The sequence below is a fragment of the Xylocopa sonorina genome, chromosome 3, assembly GCF_050948175.1.
Source record: "Xylocopa sonorina isolate GNS202 chromosome 3, iyXylSono1_principal, whole genome shotgun sequence".
Classification (NCBI taxonomy): domain Eukaryota; kingdom Metazoa; phylum Arthropoda; class Insecta; order Hymenoptera; family Apidae; genus Xylocopa; species Xylocopa sonorina.
Window position 1 is genome coordinate 13,753,339 of NC_135195.1, and position 21,508 is coordinate 13,774,846.

The window sequence follows — 21,508 nt, forward strand, 5'->3', positions numbered from 1 at the left end:
CCTTATTCCTCTACGCTTCCATTTCACTCGTTTCGCTCGTTTTGCTTCTCTTTTCGCCTCTTTTTTTTTCTCTCCAGTCTCTTCGATCTTTTTTTACCCTCGCTTTTTTTTTCTCTCTCTCCCGTTGGCTCTCGTTCGGTTGACCACCGTCGCGGAACGTGAGCGCATTATGCGCGCTGATAGACTAGGACACGTCCGAACCAATTCCATGCCTCGACCACGCCGGTACGCTGGAAGCTTTCGCCACGTCTCATCATTTACCGTTCGCATCTATTCAAAATCCTCGCTGCAAACCTGTGATTAATACCCCTTTGTCGCGAATCACTCGCCCCCTACGTACAGTCGATACTTATTTATGGTAATGCTTGGAACGGCGATGCGGTCGCGAATGGTCGATCCGCTTCCCGACCGGCGAGGACTTAAATAATTTATTATCCGCGGCTGATTTCTACATACTTAGCCAACTTGAAAAGAGCTTTAGATTTTAATGGTAACCCCGGGTAGACTACACGCGTACCTCTTGTGACAGTAATTTGAATTTCTGATGAATGAAACGTTGTTACGCATCTTGCGTACACTTTTTTCCCCGTCGCCGTTTTAATCGCGCATGTTGTAACTGCGAACTGTTCGTAAAGCGTGCTATACTTTGTTGATTTGTGTAAGATTCTTCGGGACTTGTCTCGGAAAAAGTGTCAGTAATATTTATAGACAATAACTTTTATCGTCTCCTGGTACATAACTTACGGGGAATTCTTTCCTTTACGCGTGTTCGGTTCATTAAAAACCTACATAAATTAAGCCGAGTTATCTACATTTCATTTCAAATTCACACTTAGAAAGGTCAATAGAAATGTTATTACCAGGATTATCAATCACGATGTACCTATCGTTGTACCATAAAGATGATCGTCAGCCATTCTACCTTTTAATTCTATTTCTATCGTCTCTTCTCTCGTACGAATGCATTGACGAAATGGCACGATGGACTTGCGAAATACGTCGCATCTCGCTCTCGAAGCAAGCTGTTACTTCCATCATCGTGTACGTACACCCACGCGTGCGCTCTAAAAGTTCGCGGGGAGGAAGAAGAAAAAAAAAGGGAATCTCGACCGCAAAGCTGGCCTGTGCGTGGTCCTAGGACTGGAGAACGCGGGGGTAACGTTATCTGGGCGACCGGTAACCATATTTCAAAGAGATAGCTCCGCAAACGCAACAAGTTGCTCCAAATGCATGTAATAGACGGTATCTTAACGCGGAGGAACTGACACAATGATTAATCATTAAGATTGCGTGTGACAAGTGATAAATGTAAGCGAGCGAATACAGTTGCAATATATAATGCGAAAAGTGACAAACGTATAATGGCTGTTCGAATTCCAAATTACCTTTTGCAACTTGGACAAAAAAAGACGGAGTGGGCCAGCTAAAGCCTAATGAATATTCGAGGTACCATTAAGATAAAAAAAATCGCTCTCCAGTTGGTTAAATATTGAGAAACGGGTAACGAAAATAAATTGCTCGTCCAGTCGCTTCTTCGAAAGGCGTTGCACCGGTGCATTACAAAACTTCCAGGTTAAAATTCGTGGTATCGATATCTATCAAAGATTCGTAAACGTAGATTAAAGATATAAAAGTTCGCTTTCGATATACACCTGAGCATCAAGCTCCTCGTTGTATCGCCAAACGCAAGTGTTATGGACGCGACTATGCAAAGGTTCGTGCGCTTACCTCGCTGTCGATCTTCTTGAACTCGGGGTCCTCCTCGTCCACCTCGAAGTAGAGTTCCGTGGACGTCACGGAGATAATACCAGGAGCCACGATACCAGGCGCGATCAATTTTCCTTTCGTGCTGATGTTCACCGGGCCTGACAGAAGACAATCTGGCTGTAGCTTGTACGGGCGAGCGTGCGTACACGCGGTAGGACGTGTTACGACGGATACGAACGGGTAAACGTGTCGTTTGGATACATACGCGAGCGAATGGTACAAGACGGAAACGGATTGAAACGGAACGAAGGAGGAGATCTAACCTGTCAGATCGTTATCGAGGTCCCTGTCGTCCGACAACAGCTCACTGTCGTCCATCAGATCCGCCGACTGCAATTGCTGCTGGTGTGCACGCGAGGCTGCGAGGTGCGCGTGAAACTCTTCACGCGCTTGCAGGATCGCATCCTCGGGTGCACCGTGTTCGAGGGCCGCCTTCAGTGTAGCCTCGGGATGGCTCGAGCCTAGTGGATTGTGCACGAAACGCTTGCGTCTACGTGCATCATCCTCCCAAGCATCCAGCTTCCAGTATTCGGCCAATCTGCGTGCAACGTACGGTTACTACTGCTAGGGAACGATCCCTTTACTCGATTCTCGATACACCACATGGAACAGAGGGAACGAACGGACTCACTTTGCAGCCATTGGATCCATGTATCCCCAAGCGCCATGTTTGTTGGACAGGATATTACGGACCTTCTCGAGTAATCTGCTGGCGATCACGTTGTCTCGTCTTCTCGCGGCCGTGATCAAATGGTCGCACATCCGCTCCTCTTCCCGTCGGTCGAGCAACGTTTGCGCGCACTGCGACTGAGATCAAAATCGTAAGATCAGTGTATGTACCGGTAAATCGAGCACCTCGACTGTGAATAACATGCGCGAAACGAACGTTGAATGGGATGGGAAATGGGTGAACGAAAAATGCGAGGTACCTCAAAGTCCGCGTGTTTCAGCACGTCGTCAGCTCTCATACGATTCAAGATAAACTCGGCCTCGTTGGCCACTCGCACTATATGATCCTTCATCGCGTGAGACAGTAACCTGCGCAAACGTAAACGTGAACTTTTACGATAGCGGTACGAGGACGTCGGTTGGTCCACCGCGGCCCTGCTATAACTCCGTCCTTCTAACGATCATCGTAACGGGCACTCCTTACCTTCCCTCGTTAATGAGCTCGATGAAAGCCAGGCCAGCGTGTTTCTGCAACGAGTTCTGCCATTCTTGGGAACAAAGTAGCATCACCAGTTCCACCACGGAGTTGCTGTTTTTGAAGGTGGTCAGACCTGGAAGCGTGAGACGAGGGAGTGGTTAAAAAAGAACGCCTCGACGGCGACAGATTTTTTTAAATTGGGGAATAGCATCGTGGTTGAAATCGAATTACACCAAGATAATTCGCGATCCATAAAACGTTGGAAGATCAAGTGTTGCTGCTAGACGTGGCCTCAACGGCCGTGTAATTGGATCGACTCAGAGCAATTGGAACGGAAAGTGTGTAGAATCGATTTCAACCGCGGGAAATGGACGTTTCGTGCGTTACGATCTAATAAAATAGGGAGAGGGGCGGGGACACGGTTAGGCGGGCAAGGAAGAAATCGAAACGGACATAGACGGTTCGTGATTTATAAACGACAGTTGGACGTATCGCTTCGAGGATTGTTTAAGAATGAAAGTGCATCGATACGCGGCACGGCCGTCATCCGCGACGTTCCACGAATATAAAATCCCCGCGAAGTGCCACGGACTGCCGGCGCGTCAACGTGAATACAAATGCCCGACGATTATATCGGTATACGCGTTTCCATCTTTCTAAGCGAGACCATAAACTGACTAATTTGAATACATTCGCAGCGATGAACCGAAACAGATAAAAACGAAAGGATATACGCGACGGGTGTTGATAAAAAGAGGCCCAGGAATCTGTCCGACTATCATTCCCCCTTGCAACTATGTTGCACGTGGAAAAGATTTATTTTATTTCGAGACGGTATCGGTTTAGTCGGATGCGAATCGTGCGTTGCTGCTCGGTTTCTGAAAACAGAAAACTGTTTAGGAGCATCATCGTATTATACTTTTTTTCGTACAGAAGAAGTAAAAAAAGATTTTCAACAGGAAAGATATTCGACACAACATTGTATACTTTCGATAAAAATTCTCAGTTAACACATCGCGGATGGTTCCTTTAATAAAAATTCCATCGCGATCGATCATCCACGATGCGCCAACGTTTTCATTACTGCATTTACTACACATCGAGTCACATAAGCATCGAGACAATTAAATCAAACAACTCAAGTAACGATCACCAACCTGACACAACCGAAGGCTGAATATAAAGAGGACATTTTCCACTCTCATTTCAACCCATCACTAAAAATCTACTACGCTAATTAACAAAGAGGAAGATACAAGCCATCCTTGTATCCAACCTTCAGCTATACTCTTCCCCAGCAAGACGCACCAATGTTAAAACAAACGTTCACATCAAACATATAAATATATTAGTCGATCAGATTGCACTTACGAGTCCTACCTTTGCCTTCCATCAGCAATTCCTGGCCGTGGGAGCCGACGAGGGTCTTCGATAGGAACGGGGCGAAGTCCACCATGATCTCCCTTAGGAGCGGGCAAACGGAGCCAAGCGCCATTTCGAGTTTCTGCGTGAGCGAAGCCTCGCGCGAGGGCGTCGGTACCGGTAGGTGATCGACCAGTCCCTTGATCGGCAATTCGTCCGGTCGAGGCGACGCGGAAGTCATCACCAGTCTATCCGACACGCGGACCACCGAGATCTCGCCGGAAGGCTTCTCCCCGCGCTCGGTATTACCCAGCATCCCTTGCTCCAGAACGTTGCCTTCGCTGTCTTGAATGTCACCTGCGAAGTTTAGTTTTTTTTCGTTTTTTTTTTTTTCACGCAACGAACCAAGGATATCGAATTTAGACGTTGAACTTGGGTTGACAGAATTGCCGACGACGACCAAACGCGACGACGAATCCAAATTCAGTTTGAACGGAGGGGCGAACGGTGAAATTATTAAACAAGGTGGAAGGGTACGCGGTTTGAATGCTTGAAGATTTTAGGTAGGAAAAGAGTTGGGGAGCGTATCGTTGGTTCGGGATCTGGAGCCAAGTATTCGAGGGAAACTGTTGGTAAGCAGGTAGTTGAAAGATCGTTATCTTTACTCTTAACGTATCGACGATTGTTGCACAGCTTCGTTAGCTAGGATACCTAGGATTGGATAATAGGGGAACTAAACAGAAAGGTACGAATGCAAATTTGGCTAAACAGGTATCCGGAAATTTACATGAATATGGAGAATATCCGAAAAGTCGACGGATTTTTTGTTTAGTAATTCACGTAGCCTGAAACTGGACACGCGTAGGAACCCACGATCGGTAATAGTGGATAAACCAAATGGAAGGTAAAAGGAATTTAAGGAGAAGAGAAAAAGGTCTTTCGAGCTGGGATTTAGATTCGAATCAGTCGTTTGCTAAATAGATAGGAAACAAGCTCTTAACCGTGGTCTTAGTGTCTGAAAATGGCCGTCGTCTGCAACTCGGTTGGCCGATCTGTGCGATTTTCACAGTTCTGATAACGTAAAACGGAGATCTTACCGCGAGAGTGGGCCATGTTGTGGATGTTTCGCGGATCCTCCCGTTGGTTCGTTATTGGGATCGTGTCCCCGTCCTCGTTTAGGTTCACATCCGTCCATGCCTCTTCAGAGGAGTTATGCTTGTTCTCATTGTCCGTGGTAACCTCGGACGGACTCGCATCCGCGGTGATATTACTACGGTGCACCGTTTCTTCGCTGGAGTCGTTGCTCTAATAGAACGGAACAAAGGGGGTCCATTTAAACTCGCAGCGTGACGTTAATCGATCTTCGTATGTGCAGAAAACGTGAATTGATTATGTACACTCGTAGAAACATTGAAACGGAGAGACTTGATCGGTTTTGTCGTGACTAAGGTAAAATCGGATCCAAACGATTCTTGTATCACTCTGAATTCGAACGATCTATGTAAACTTTAGCCAGTGTAATTGATGAGATTTTTCCGGAAACAGATCCATCATCAAAGAAGTGTATTTAACAACATTACTTTCAGTTAACACTACGACTACGTTTCTACTTGATACTGATTACTGTATTTCGTCTAACGAAACTATTTAATCGTAGGTATCTATATAAATATATATGTGTACCTATAACAGTCTTATATAGGAACTTTTAATTTACGAAGAATATCAAACGATATTAATTCTGCGATTAAGTCTCGCGTGCTATGCATTTACTCGACATCATGCAATTAATCGCAACACCACTAATACTCAATCAGCTAATATACGTAAACATGGGAATAAAAGCCTCCTAAATTCTCAAGCTATATCGTTACGGTTAATATCGTAATGGCTACGTTCGATTACGTCCATAAACCGTACGTAACAAAGTGTAGCTGCTCATGGAGAACGTCGTTAAAGGCGAAACTGCACGGTTCGCTTTGGTTACACAACGCGATTGTTTCAACAAAGTTGAACAGCGCGAGTTACAATCCGGTTAAACGATTTAATTGAACGACAATTTTCATCATTCTCGTTGCTATCAATTTTGGTGATTCAACCGTGTTGTTCAACCGAAACGACCCATACAATTTGGTCTTAAACCATCGCGTACAGACGCGCGAATCGAGTCTGTTCTCGTATCGTTCTCCATCTTTATTGCGTACCCGTCGAATGGGTATTCGTTCGTGGTTGCGTCTCTTCTTGCTTTGGAAAGAATAAAAAAAAATTGAAAAAAAAAATAATAGAAAGATCAGCTGTATCGTGTCGTAAAGAACGAATAGATCGCTGAAACCTCCTCCCAAAATACAGAGGACGCTCGTCGGGACGGTTACTCGTTTATCTTTCTCGGTGCGCAAGTTCGTTCTTTCAATTGCATTTTGGGCTCTTTCTGTCCCGCGTGTCCTTAAAGTCAAAGTCAAAAGTTTTACCTGGACATTTCGTGGCAGTGGTTCAGTGGGTCTTGTCGAGGTGCCAAGCGTTGGTTCTGACGAGGTGTAATCCTCGAGTATTGTCCGTGGCCGAGGTACACCACTGTGACCTCCCTTCAGAACCAGTAGTTAGTACGCATAGCAATGCAAGCAGAGGAAGTTAACGTTGAGAAAAATTAAAGAATAGGAGGTATCGCATGCTCGAAAAATAATTACAGATCGTAGGAGAACAGTTATAAGACAGATACATAATCCTCGTTAGGGGTATGACCATTTATGTACACGTTCGAGCTCAGAAAAAAGGTACTCTCGCAGTTCCATCGTTATCGATCGTTGGAAATTCTAATTAGCGTACTTCACGTGCGAGACTGTAACTGCAGAGTGAGCGATTAGATGGTACCCATTACTCTGGACTACGTAAGTGCACAAGAACATTGGTAAATATTTTGTCAACCCTTTGGAGCACAATGGTACCGCTCTGGGATATGACAATTCGAAAGAAATCTTTGAAACCACGACGTGATTCGATCAAGCGATATTTTTCATTGCGCTCCATAGGGCCAAGTAAACACTACATGCTGGATGTAGCAGAAATTGTTACGTTCTTAGATCAAATGGTTACTTTGGGGATCGAACTAACGTAGATTAACTACCAAGGTGTACGTAAACTACTTCTAAGGGGAACTGGTTCTCTTTCTCATAAGAATCGAAACTATTATATCGATTAACATCGTACCTCCAAAACGATTTCCCTCGATCGTTACGTTTTCGTAAAAAGATCTACAATACTCGTTGTTTTAGACTATTGATACTTGGGATGCATGCAGCATGTTCGTTGCATCGGGTCGGAAATTTCAACAGAGACACGTAGAATTTAAACGGTAAGTATCTACAGTAGAAGTCGGAAGATGATAGTTGAATAAACGAATGCAAAGCGCATCGCGTGGGCGGACAGTGCCAATTCCATCGTGACCGTAGATCGTGCGTGACAAGATAAGTGCAAGAGTCGTGTTGCCATCAAAATATCATCGATATATAAAACACAATATACAATATATTATATCAAGATCACGATTCTGTAAACGATCATTACATGGTTCTCTAATCGTAATTCAATGAACACACAACGAGACACGATTGTACACGCGTGTACAGGATGCTCAGGCAGCTCTGCAAGAAATTTTGAAAACTGACTATACGGATCGAAATAAGACGGAAATTAACGAGTTCTTAATTTCCATCTTACTTAGAACCACTTTGTAAAACTCCTTCCAAGCGTGCCTGAACATTTTACAGACGCGCATACGTGTCTCTTAAAAGGCATGCAATCTCAAGTAAAGTTGTCACAAGTCTTCTCGAGCATCGACAGTTTCGTGTATACATATACATATACCGGGCGGATATCGCGATAAATCGCTATTTTCGTTACTTTCACGTACGAACAGCACCGAGGAGAGATTCGCAAGACTTTCTTTTTTACCTGAGAACAACGGATCAATTAATCTCGACGTACGCATCTTTCGTACGGGTAGATCTTTTACGTGGCGCGCTATTTTTCTTTTTCTTTTTTCTTTTCTGTTTTTTTTTTTCTGTTTAAACGCAGTGCGACAATAGTTGGATCTCTGTAGAGCGAGGAGAATTCGTGGTCACTTACCTTCGTCGATGGAGGCCCGGACGACGCGACGTCGTGGTCTGCCAGGATCGACGAGTTGTTCTCGTCGACGATTATCACCTCGTACTCGCCGTCGTCCTGGGAACCAGCTTGACTCATTATACCTCCGCTTCCTGGGAACATAGTTTGCCATTGTGACGAGGCGTGCTTGGAAGATAGCGTGAAAGACTTCGTCTTGCAAAGCAGGCTGACATGAACGCTCATGCGATCGACGAGTTTTCTCTTTCTTTTGGTACAATTTTAAATGGTTCGCTCCAGTGTCAATTTCTACTCTTTATTTTTTTCTTTCTGGACGAGGATGGAAGGTTTCGTACGTCGATCGCACTTCAGGGGGTGACGAGATGCATTATAGTGCAGGAATTCATAAACGGAAAGGGAAGAACGAAGCGTAACTGGGGAATGCAATCGAAGCATTAAAAACTGTTCAGCTACTTGAAGCAGAAGGAAACAGTTGTGGAAATAATGAAATCGATGAAGTAGGTATACAATATTTAAGGGTTGCCAAGTTGATACTTAAATATTCTGTATTTCCTTTTCCTTCAGTGAGTACTCATAGTAAAAGTAAAATAATTCCTGGTGATCGTAATAATAAGGATTCTCTTCATCGCAGCAGAAATTGCAATGATATCGTCAAAGTGTTAGTTTCAATATCATATAGTATCAGCAAAATAATAGTCCGAAACGTGCAATCGTTATCGTCGACCAGATCAACGATAACTATCGTTCATTCGTGAACCAACTTTTATTCGTTCTTTAGGGGGGAGTAATCCTGCTTTCTGTGTAAAATGCATCGTTGCGTGAACTTGCACTGGTGATTTAAAATTCCAAACAGACATGCAACTCTTCGAAATCGTATGCGAGTGGTGCACAGGTTTCATTCGAAGCTTGTGCTTCAAGCCTTTGAACAACATTTAAACGATATAATTAACTGACAATTAAAATAACGCAGACAAAACCTTTTTACAAATTGTCAAGGAACAACGTGTTCATCTTTTGGTTTAATTTTCCTCGTACGAAGCAATCAGAAATTAAACACACCAACCCAGATCCAGTGGAACCAAAAATTCTACTTCAAACTCAACCGTACAATGTCAATTCTGCCAAATAAAAAATGGCCCATGTTCGATCAAAAGTCACCAACTATATTCTCCACTAAACTGTCTTTTCGAGTAACAACACTCGTCACAGACGAACGACAATATCGCACAGAATTTTGGTAGAACATGGACGACGGATCGATGAACAAAATCAGAAGAACACTTAGCGTGTGTAGATGCGTGCACGTGTAACAAGTACATCCGTCTTAAAAATCGCACAGTAGCACAAATCGTTTAGTGAACAGAAAGCATGCAGACAGAAAGATCGACGTGTCGCGGTACCGACGAGACTGAAGTAGAAGCGGGTACAACCGAGTACGATGTGTCAAAATATGTTTACGCTTCGTAACATTGCTCGCGGTCGCACGTCATCGAGTTCTACGAACGGTAGTTCCAAGAATTCTTCGAGGATCTCCATCGCAGCGGTCATTAGAACGCAGAAACGTGGACCAGTTGCGAACAATGTTCGTAAGCGCGTGCACGCGTTAAGGTGTCGCGGAATAAAAGTGTGTCGATAGTTGACTTCGTTGACCAGTAGTGGTTACGGCAGTGGTTACAGTGAACAATCGAGCAGGCGATCAAAGAAAGAAAAACTGGAGCATTCAGTGTTGAGAGAACGTTCGGGCGATCGAGTTACCTTGCAGACCAACACCGGAGTTTCTATGACAGAGATTTCGGGGCTGATCGGTATGTTTTTGAAGCGTATGATGGTGATTGTTGTTATTGTGGTGATGGTAATGGTGATGACGATGGTAGTTATGGTTGTTCGGATGGTGGTTGTAATGATTACTGTGGTGATTCGGGAGATAATAGTTGGAGGGGGGCTGGCGATTAGAGTGCCTGGCAGCCGGTAGCGGGTGCTGGTGGTGGTGCTGGTTCATGTGGTGGTTGGCATTGGCATTGGCATTCGCATTGGCGTTAGGGTGAGATCCCGGGAGGAACTGTGGGTACACGTGGTGAGACCACTGTGGAAACAGGGGCCGCCCTCCTCCACCACCATTCCCATCTGCTGAGGAACCACATTTACCACGTTACCACGATTCTCGACCGTAAACCCACTGGTGGTGTCTGTCGTGCATTCGCTTTTATCGTCTGATCGTGTCACGCTATTTACTATTTCTACGGAGTTTCGCTCTGCCTCTTCCCGTGGAAACGCGCCTGTTTTTTCTTTCCTTTTCTTTTTTTCTTCCCTTCATAAAATCGTACACGAAAATAATCGAACGCAGAACGAAACTCGATAAAGTGATTCCAACAGTGAAATTTCATAGTTTCTCGGAGAATAACAAGATTGTTGTACCATGTAGAGAGAATGTGAAATACCAAATTTAGGAGCATAGTCAAAGATAACACACATCATCGAGAAGTACAACATTTAAGAATGATACATATCATCGGACATTCAATCGTTTTTTTAAGAGACATTTAATATATGTTGTTGATGTGGCTTATTCGGTTTGATCGTACAGTTTGTCACGACTCGTTCATTTAAATATGAAATAACAGCGATGTATAAAGAAACATGTCTAAGTTGAAACAGAAAAAAGTGCTAGTATGCATTCGGCAGACATCAAAACTCTCACTGTCAGATACATAGAAAAATAGTTCATACAGTGCAATTGAGCATGCGGTCTATTCGGTGTGATGTGCTCGGTTCGATTTGCCGCTACACAGTTTAAGTGCATTGTGTTCCACAGTTGCTACGTACGTATATTCGCATATACTCGTCACTGATCGAATCGTATCGATTAATTGCTTCGAAACACTCTACTCTCTCGTTGAAATTGCTATCGATTTAGAATCTCGTTCGCAGCGAGAAATTCACGGTGTCCACTTTGTATAATTGTCACGAACTTAAAATATACCGACATTTGAACAGAAAGTATGACATTTCCCGAAAGTATCGTGAGGAACATGCTCGTTTCGTTGTTGTCAGTAACAATCATGCTATATCACATTTAAAGAATAAAATTACGTGAACTTTATCGTCGATAATGTAAGACAGAGACGCTAGTTGAAGAGAGAATGCGAGAATGTATATCTGACATGTAAGAGTTTTGAAGTAATAATTGAACGTTACTATTTTCCTCGTAAACAGTAGTATTTTTCGTGTAAAGTTTGTTAGGGACAGCACATGTATGTTCGAAATTTAACATGCACGTATCAGTGTCAACGTTATTCAGCGATCTTTATAATCGATTATCTTTCAATACTTCATTGACGTTCATTTGCGCGCTCGTAGCGTAAATCCCATGTCAACTTTACTTGTAACGTATCTAGACTCGTGAAATCCTACAACGAATAGTATATACGCTATCATGATAACAATGCTCCTGGATATATGCTAAAGAACTGTTTGTCCTTCTTCCATTAACCCTTTGAGCGTTGAGTCATCGGTTATATCATTTATTTATCACCCCCACAGCACTCAGAGGATTAATCATTGGGTTCTTTTAGGTCGGGTATCAATTTATCATAGTAAATAACCTACGTTTATAATAGTGTATATCTCACCTGAGGGGCTACCCGGTCTCAGACTAGCGCCATTAGTCTGTATCGTTTGAACCGGACTCGGTGGACGTTGTGATATCGGTGGTTCCAATATATCACGGTATTTCGATACCATTAGTACAGAGATGAAGTAAACTATAGCGAGGGACAGAAACTGGGCCTGCTTGGTTTCCTCCTGAAACGAAGCAAGAAGAGTACGCATAACAATCGAACTGAAACAAACGAGGACGCGCGTAGATTCGATTCGGAAGTAACAAGTTGCACCACTTACAACATCTCTGTATATCACAGCTCTTAAGCGATTCACGTCCATGTCCTGCAGCAATTTCTCTGGGTCCTTAACAGGGCTTAACTGATGCGCCAGATTATCCACGATGTTCTAAAAAAATGGAAACGGATTGTTTATCTCACCACAGGCGAATGATGTTAAACGATCGCTGTGAACGCTAGTCTCTAGACGATACGGCTTTGGATAAGTATACATATGGTGTGTGGCTTGCCAATATCGATGACAATAACACATCTCTCTCTATATATAAATTAAGTTCGATCGGATGAGACGTACCTTGGGTGATGTCTGAGCTCCTCGTATAAGAGACTGTATGTGCTGTGATTTATTACTAGAACCAATCTGCCGACCTAACATGCTGTACGATCTGCCACGTTCTTTACACTCTAAGCAGTTTCTAACGGCACATGTACAGACCTATAGAAGCATTTCATCAGATGAATATAACAAAAAAAATTATAGTATAGACATACATGTTGAAGTTCTATGGTTTACGTATACGGAAACTAAAAGATAGTAGTACGACTATATAACACACTGCTCGTTTAAGGACTATCTCTATCGTTAAGAGTTTACTTGTACACTACGATATTGCCTTCCTTAACTCAACTGTCCTAACGCTATTACGTTTTGATACCTGAACAACGTCGAGTCGGTACACTGTGTGGACTTAACCACATACAGGACATTTTAGCTAAGGAGAACAGAATAGTGTTGAGGTGTTCGTCTTTTCTTTTCTTATCATTTCGAGATGTCGAAGATCGTACATTCTAGATTTGTAAATAATTGCGATTGCATTAATCCTTCCCGTATTAGAACATGTGACGCGGTAGTTTCATGATTTCACTTATGTAAATTTCCTTACGGGTAATTTATGTGCTATAACACTATGAGACACCAGTACGTGTATACAGATACAAAGAAAATTAATATAAAGCACATTCTATATGATCAAACTATCACAATCCTAATTAGGTAAACCTCGTGTTTCGTGTAATGATAACTAACGACAGAAATTGCGTGGTCGATGCTCGACACCGAAGTAAAGGTTCGGAAAAACGAAGTCTACCTACGATTCGTGTTCGTGTAAATCGATTTCGTTTATGCGACGGTGAATCTAATCAGTGTGCATCGCGATTACGTGTACGACGATTATGTACCTCGAGACTCGAACAACGACGCAGGGGTAGGTTTTTCTCTTTTAACGAAATTTCAATCACGCGGTGCGATAATAAGTAGTGTACGTGTACTGGAAGAAATTAAAGTGCTACGTGGACGATAATACAAACCAGTCGTAAACACTGCCTGAGAATACCGCCACTAGACATATTCTTCTCAGCCTCCAGTTCACCGAAATTTAAAGAGCTGGCGAAGATAAGTACATCAGCCATGTTGACTAGTCTTTGCAGAAAAGAAACCGCTACCTCAATCGGCATCCCCTGAGTTGGTTCAATTACATCCAATTCGCTCTATGAATATCCAAGCACGAATTAAAAAAAGGGATCCGTGAAGAAAGAACTTTCCTCACCCGGACACGCTCGTCTATACGTGAGATCAGAGAGGTGGCAACTTGGAGAAATGTTATACATACATTTGGCGAGGTCGCCGACGCTAGAAGCGGTAACAATCCCCCGCAGGCAATTATTAGATTGTCAGCCAGTTGGGAAATTAGGTGTACGGTATTAACAACAAATATTGCGTTCTCGCTGCTGTTAACAAAGTCCAGCACTGACTTCGTCGAATGGCTGAAACGCAATCGTCGCAATAGCGAATGTAATTTGTTAATGAAATTACTCCTCCGACAAGCACTTGATTGTTTGTTCTTAAGTACCTTCTCCAGACTTGAATGTCCGTCTCTAACGAGAAGAGAACATCCGAGAGTAGTCTCTGATGTATATAAGACCATTTGAATTCCGGTATTCTGAAAGGAGGGCGAGTCGGTCCTGGGCTAAACATTGGTCTTGTGGAAGGGTTACCTTGCTTCGCTCGTTTCGATTCTACAATAGCAAGAATACAATAATTTTCGCGTGAACGATCGCACGACGAGTCTGCACGAGAATAGTCGAAGAAACGCGACGACGCGGGTTCTTACCGAAATGATTTGGGTCCACTTGCGTGGACGTTGAGGCACTCCTTGGTCGTTTCTGGGGTGACGATGTTTTCCGCAAGGGTACAGGTAAAGAAGGAGGTTCGTTACTGTTATTGTTTAGATTATCGTCGGCGGCTGTCTCGGAAGGTACAGCCGGCAAGCTGGATCTGCGATGGGCATCTACGTGATCCGGAGTTAAATCATTCAATAACGAATTATCCCTGGTAACCACCGTAGAACTAACGATTTGAGGCACACCGTCGGGCATATTTTTATTTGCATCACAGACCGTAGATATTGTTGGTATTTGCTGCTTAGGATTTGGCACTTGCGTCACATTATCTACAGAACTTTGAATATCGCTATTACTACAAACACTATCCGTTACCTCTACCTCGGGCTCAGTTCGCACCGGAATGTCTGACTGATTATCACTTACGTTAGTAGAAATAGTGGACGGCTCCCTTGAACGTTTTTCATTTACCTTCTCGTCGTTATCATTAATAACAGCACTTTTGTCCTCCGTAACAGAGTCCGCGGCGCATTTCTCACTACCTAACTCACTAGTCACTACTGTCTCCGCTTTCTTCTCTTCTACATCTACCTTCTCCTCGCTGGTCTCGGTACTTTTTATTACGCTAGTTGAGCAATTGGAATTTTTCACGGTTTCATCGGTATCGTTCCCGCCGTTCTCACCGTCGACGTTCGTCTTCTCCGTGATCTCGGTGTCCTTGGTCTCATTGCCATCGATCTTCTCCATCTCTTTCGCCTTCAGCTCGCCCAAATTGTCCTGGTTCTCCGTCGGTGTTAAGTACGCCTCTGAGGTGTCGCTGTCGATCACCTCTCGATCGTTCTCCAATTGCAGCTTCTCGATGTCTTTGATAGTTAACGGCTCTGAACTCTCGGCAGACACAGCGGGCACTGGCTCAGAATCGGTCTGTTCCGTCGAAACGACAACGCTGCCCGTTACTTTTTCATCCGTAGTTTCCTCAGTAGTTTCTTCCGTTCTCTCGGCAACTTTTCCCGTGTCCGAAGAAATCTTGTCATCGGTTGCGGCATTGCCTTCCGTATTGGAATTCTCTTTACTCGTCTCTTCAACCTCCTTCGTGGGAAGAACAATCTCTGATTCTTCCTTAACTTCTACGTCAGATTCTGTTTTAGACTCAGCTTCGACTTTGGTTTCAACCGTGGCCTTAGTTTCGACTTCAGCCTCAACTCCAACCTTAGACTCGATCTCTGCTTTGGCCTCGGTCTCAACTTCAGCTTCAGCTTCGGTTTCGACTGCACCTTGAACCTCAGTTTCATCCTCTTTCGACTTTTGCACGCTGGTAGCGTCATTGTCAGATGCTTCCGCGTTCTTCTTGGACGCTGTTTCCTCCGTCTCAACAGCTTCCTGCTTAGTCTCGACGCTTTCCTCCGGCTTGTCAGTGGTTGCTCGAGGAACAGCTTCGTCCTGGGATTTTTGCTCCGAAAGTTCGTCGTCCTTCTTCAAGGCATCCTGCACCGCTATCGAATCGGGGCTGGAGCCTTCGACCTTGTGCACCTCGCTGTAGAAGTCGCTGGAGCTCTCTATCGATATGGCTTCGCTGGTTTCCTGCGTCGTTGGTATGGAGACCGCTTCGCTGTTTCCCTCCTCGAGGATCGTCGGCGTGTCTGTGTGTATCTCGCGCGCTGTCGTCGGTGTTTCCGGCTTGTCGCTCAATCTGGAGTCCAGGGATATCGCTTCGCTCGACTGGGCGGTGTCCAGGGTTTCGCTGTGCGATTTCACGATCGCAGGACTGCCGTCGCTCTCCGTGTTGTCTATAGAGTTCAAGTCGCAGCTGCAGGACTCTTCCAGCCGGTCGTTCCCTTCCGTTCCGTCGAACTCCTGGAAAGAAACGCGTTTCACTCGTATAAATTTCTCGCACCCACAGAATTGTTAAACGTAAATTTCATCCAACGCGTCCCACCTTGTAATTCCTTTCGACGTGCTGTACATCGTGGTTCTGTTGACTGCCCCAGGGCGACGGTTTGTTATACCCATTATTCCCCGAATGCTGTTGATCCCAACCAGAGATAGTGCTGATTGGCCTCTGCTGTCTTAACTCCGGGTCGGTGATGTTATCCGACCGTTGCCTCTCGTAATGCTCGTACATTTGAGCGAACTGAAGCTTGAATTCCTCGTAGGATACCTGAAACAGGCGAAACGTTCACGCAGGCTGCCCTCGAGTCTCGTGTTGCCCGCCAACAATTTTACCTTGGAGTGCACGATGGCGAGGGTGTCCACCCACACGCGCCATCCGCCGTACTCGTGCTTGATTGCGTGATGTAGGAGCATGCGAAACAACGAGTACACCATGTCCGAGATCTTTTGTTCTTCCGTGTTCTTCGGGTGAATGTAGGCCATGGCTATCAGCCATTCCTGCCATACAGACATCTGCAGAACAGTTCGGCGATTCTCGCGATTGTTGTTGCACAGCAATGTCATATCCGAGAGGAATAGCTTCTTTACTTCCAACAGTTGCTCCGTCTGCTTCGATTGTCGAATCAGAGTGGCTACCACTTTTAAAATCACTGAAACAATCCATGCAGTTGCTCGTGTGACGATCGTTATGGCTTTACGTTTGTGTTTTATTTCGAAGTGGATCAACTTACTTGGATTTTCTAGACGATAATGGGACTCTGGTTCGGGGTGTCTAGCGTACAGGATCTGTTGACTAATGTGTTCTGTCATAATCTGAAAAATATTACAAATCAGAACGACGATTCTAGAAAAAGCGGATTGTCTCTTTGCTCGAGCTCGTACCTCGTACAAAACGTTGTAAGTTGGTAACGACAATGTCTCTTCGTTCAACAACAGTCGTTCAGCCAGTAACGTGTACAAATTGTGAGGGCTCATTACGTCGTATTTTCGTCTAGAATTAAAACAATCGCGTAGTGTGTGTCAGGAAAGTGTTCGTTTACGGAATTCATCGACGTACTTGTGCGTGCTGCGACTCAAGAAGAATCCCAGCAATTTCAGAGCTTGCAATCGTATCAGCTGGCTTTCCGCCGCCAGCAGCTTGAAGATCGTCCTGACGCCTTGCTTCGCGTCGAAAGCGGGCACCATGGACGACGGATGTTCGGACATCAACGATATTAGCATTTGCAAAACATCGTGTAGGTTCTCGTCCTGCGAGTATCGATGAAATCGGAATAAAGAATTCTATTCTTTTTTTATCGCGCACGCGAAAACTCGTTCGGTCTTACCTCGTGTATTGTCGTCAAATAGTTGAGAATACTCTGCAGTTCGTCATCCTTCACTCCGTTCCCGATCATGATCAGTTGTTTGAGAAATAACAAAATATACGAACGTATTGTCAAAATATCCTTCTGCTGTGGTCGCGGTCCATCTGCAATCAAACGAGGCCAGCGTGAACCATTCGCTGACTGGCAAAGGGGCGCTAATTAACTCCTCTCCAGACGTTGGAAGGTTACTCACCAAGTCCTTTGGGAGTGATTCCACTCTTGGCTCGCGGATTAGCAACCCAGTAGTAGTACTTAAGCGTGTGCACCGTTTGTAATACTGTGGAGACTCTCCTTACATTAGAATAGATTTGCGTGTCACTGAGGAACTCTGTGGCCAAGTACGAATAAAGCCGTGTTTGCACCGGCGCCGGCGTATATATCCACAGAGCGGGATTAAAAAGGACGTGGTCCAATAGCTGCCATGTTAGGAATGAAAAGTAAAACAACTACATCACCATGGATCTGCCTGTTCTTCGGACACACCAATCTAGCCGACTTTTACGTGTTCCTATGGTCCTATCCGTTCCTCTTCGGGTACGTTATTCTCTCGTCGCGAAAACGATATCGAACAGCCGTACACCAGGTCGGTGGTCTCGTGTTCACGCGAACGTGGTCACGTTTCGGGAGTCGAAGTGGGAGAGAGATTGACACTCAGAGATGTGCAAAAGAAGGGATTCCGTATTATGGGGATAACACACAGAACGGAAATGAAAACAAAGGAAGAAAGATATTTAAAGTGCCGATGTAGAGTCATCGTAACAGCGTACGACAGTTGTCACAGAGAGGAGTAGTAGATTGAGAAGAAAATGCCGCCGCATGTCGAACATTCATGCACCGAGAGATCAATAGTCGGAATTTGGTAGCGTCGGTGGCAATATTGAGACAATTCAGAGAGTTACATAGAAATATTACAAGACCAATTATATATAGAGAACGAGAGAGAGAGATGACACTCTTTCCTTCTGTTTTTGATCAAGTATTTTTGTACAATATATAGAGTTTAAAAAAAAAACAAACATCGAAACAACGATCTTCCTTTCTTTCATGATGTAGCTGCTGATCGCGAGAACAGGATGTCCCAATATTCAACTCTGCGCATAGAGAGAAAATAATGAAAACAGCGTTTTTTTCAAGGCGATAGGCATCCTCGACAGAATACGAAGCGGAGTATCAGAGTGATTAGTTAACAAAATAATAAGTATCGGTCCGCAGTACGCTCTCGTGTAGCTGCTGGCTCGTTTCGAACAGAATCTCAGAGCAAAGAGAAGAATTTTGTTCAGCGTTGCAAAAAAAAAAGGAGAAAAGAAAATGGAAGGAAACAAAATCAGAACGAACAGTTCTCGTAACGGAAGCGAATCAGTGTGAACTAAATAAACGTTGCGTAGCCATATTATGAAATCAGGAAGCCTAAAAGTCGGTAGATTGCATGCGATCCAAAGATTCTGAGTGACGTGGACGTCGTCTCGTGTGGAAAGTTCTATGTACACAGTTCATGCATTTGAGATCGTAATGCGTCACGAATGGATCAAACTGACGAACGGAAATGTATATACACGCGTACGTATGTGTACATCACGGACAGCGTATTAACATACAGAGCGTCTACGAGCTGTTTTTATCGTACAAGCTAATGCAACAGATATCGTACGGAGGTAGGTATGTAGGCACATGGTGAACTACGATACGATGCAACTGCGCCTGATGGTTGCTTTGCTCATGCTACTGTATCGGGGGTAGAACGAGAGGAGGGAAATGGACGACGGAGGGGTGTAACGTGAATGCATCATGACCGTACGAAGTTTTCACGGGAAACTCGCTAGAATGTTTCAACGATGATATTACTAGGGAAATCGAATGTAAACTATGGTTGGATGTACAAACCCTAGTGTATGAACCGAGAATGTTTACGCGAGTATAATATATATATACTTCGATACACGCAGAACGCGTATGGGGTTAACTTAAATAGGTTCTCGTAGAGAATTCGTGTCGCGTAAATATTCCCAGTCATTGGTGAATGATTTAACGTTGATTTCTAATTATGTGACCACTGTGTCCTGTACAGGTTGTCGTATACTTAAATTAGTATCTATGTTGAAAACAAAAATTCTTTGGGTTACCAACGATATTCGTTAAAATAATTCATCGTGCAACGATATTGCTCGAAGAAATGACAGTAAGAGTTAACGCGTCAAGATGAATTATCTCAACGTGTTTGAAAACTAACACGTATTTACTTCCTTTTAATGTATCTTCATTATTTTCTACTATTTTCGTGCAAACAGTCTCTAATCTTTCCGTTTTCTATCGATCTATTTCGATCTATCGTGGGATCTCTAATTTTCAACCGACGATTCGACTCCTACCCTTCGTCCAAAGTAACCCAGCGTCAATCACGGTTAACACTACTTAAACTCTAATCCGTACGTGAATCAAACTAATGACTAAATCGATACCTGTTTCAACAACAAGTCGCTGTTCGCGCTGAGACAGGTGACCAGATGTTTCGTCAGCTCCAAGAAGGACGCGAGAACCTCCGTGGTAAGATGGTCTCGGCTCGCTCTCTGCAGCATGTAGCTGATCACCAAAAATCCTCGGTTTTGTACCATGTGTTGCTGCACGGTCTGCGAGCTCTCGACCAGGTCGCAGATAAACCCCAACAGTTTCGAACTGAAATTGAACGTGATTCGGCCGTTACGTGACCCGGGTACTCGTTTTTATCGCGGCCAGAAGAGTTCCGCTGGGCATTTACCATAACGTTGGATCCCGTTTAACGTCGTTGGGCGCGATGCAATCGTAAGGCATATCTAGTTGCGAGAACAAAGGGAACAACACTTGAATGCCACCAATCGAGTTTAACGTGCTATGAATGGAATGCGTGATGACAGCCTTTACATCCTGCGAACAGACGGTAAGAGTTTCGATCGTTGCTTTGCGAAACGTTTCTTGATTCGTTTTCGTCCGCAACATTCGATAGCGTAACGCGCGCGAAATCGTACCTGCAGCATAAGGGCGTGAGGTGTATGTACAAAATAGGAGACGTTCCCTTTCGGTGCGCTTTGCAGGCAAAGTTGAGAATCCGTTGCTACCGGGTTGTACATGAACATTATCGCGTTCGACAGCTTACCATCGTAAAGCACCTACAAAACGGCGTTGTTAATACTGTTCACCTGTACCTTATCTCTTAGAGAGATATCAATCGTCGCGAGTCACGATTGATCGTTGAAAGTTTACTCGATGAAAATGAGTGTAACTCCCTCGTTTCTTTTTCTCGTTAGTTTTCTATAGTTGTGATAAGTCTTGTTATTATGAGCGAGTAAGAGTGGAGTATCGAAGGCAAACTTTCAAGATTCACTCGCGACTACTTGCGTCAATGACTACATGTTAAAGAGACAAACGTGCCACACATCACAAACGAAAAATCGAACGTGACATTAGTTGAAACGAATTGTTGTAAATCATCAGCGAGACGTTCATAGACTCAACACGTTGAGATTGTAGTTACCTAGTAGCGTCCGTTGCAAGTTTATATATATTTTACACTGATTAGGAGTACCTAAAGGAGTCTTAGTCTACGTAGAAAATACACACATCACAGCAAAATGATGAAACAAACAGTTTTATCAACGAACTACTTCGCAGGCTAAAAAGGAAAAATGATAGACAATTAGGGTATCGTTGTAAATCTACTTTGTGAAGCATCAGGCAGAACAGAAACGATGGCTCGTATCAGAACGAGTCGTGTATGCGTAACAAAGAAATCGACGAACAAGCAGTAAACGTGATCGACGGATACAAACGTTACGCATCCCAGCAACGTTCAACGGAACGTCGATCGGGCT

The 21,508-nt window shown here is 44.1% G+C and overlaps 2 protein-coding genes across 21 annotated transcripts in view; one reads left to right on the forward strand and one right to left on the reverse strand.

The window, feature by feature from the left end:
- Positions 1-21,508, forward strand: part of LOC143433606 (uncharacterized) — a 232,917-nt gene that overhangs the window by 152,739 nt on the left and 58,670 nt on the right. The window lies entirely within an intron of this gene.
- Rg (A kinase anchor protein rugose) overlaps positions 1-21,508 on the reverse strand; it is a 322,382-nt gene that overhangs the window by 61,355 nt on the left and 239,519 nt on the right. For 5 of the 20 annotated variants that reach the window (XM_076910982.1, XM_076910976.1, XM_076910978.1 and 2 more), the window contains exons 11-36: positions 20,666-20,806; positions 20,419-20,564; positions 20,123-20,336; positions 17,860-18,112; positions 17,628-17,770; positions 17,360-17,550; positions 17,185-17,293; positions 17,034-17,115; positions 16,636-16,952; positions 16,349-16,570; positions 14,403-16,266; positions 14,142-14,307; positions 13,902-14,055; positions 13,600-13,779; positions 12,587-12,727; positions 12,025-12,400; positions 10,151-10,519; positions 8,399-8,529; positions 6,745-6,858; positions 5,374-5,581; positions 4,286-4,633; positions 2,921-3,047; positions 2,697-2,805; positions 2,399-2,574; positions 2,031-2,305; positions 1,729-1,865 (exon numbers count right to left, since the gene is read on the reverse strand). In XM_076910982.1, the coding sequence (XP_076767097.1) occupies positions 1,729-1,865; positions 2,031-2,305; positions 2,399-2,574; positions 2,697-2,805; positions 2,921-3,047; positions 4,286-4,633; positions 5,374-5,581; positions 6,745-6,858; positions 8,399-8,529; positions 10,151-10,519; positions 12,025-12,400; positions 12,587-12,727; positions 13,600-13,779; positions 13,902-14,055; positions 14,142-14,307; positions 14,403-16,266; positions 16,349-16,570; positions 16,636-16,952; positions 17,034-17,115; positions 17,185-17,293; positions 17,360-17,550; positions 17,628-17,770; positions 17,860-18,112; positions 20,123-20,336; positions 20,419-20,564; positions 20,666-20,806 (6,693 nt within the window). Of the gene's footprint in view, positions 1-1,728; positions 1,866-2,030; positions 2,306-2,398; positions 2,575-2,696; positions 2,806-2,920; positions 3,048-4,285; positions 4,634-5,373; positions 5,582-6,744; positions 6,859-8,398; positions 8,530-10,150; positions 10,523-12,024; positions 12,401-12,586; positions 12,728-13,599; positions 13,780-13,901; positions 14,056-14,141; positions 14,308-14,402; positions 16,267-16,348; positions 16,571-16,635; positions 16,953-17,033; positions 17,116-17,184; positions 17,294-17,359; positions 17,551-17,627; positions 17,771-17,859; positions 18,113-20,122; positions 20,337-20,418; positions 20,565-20,665; positions 20,807-21,508 lie in introns of all 20 variants that reach the window. The other 15 variants (XM_076910991.1, XM_076910989.1, XM_076910990.1 and 12 more) reach the window with 9 other exon arrangements.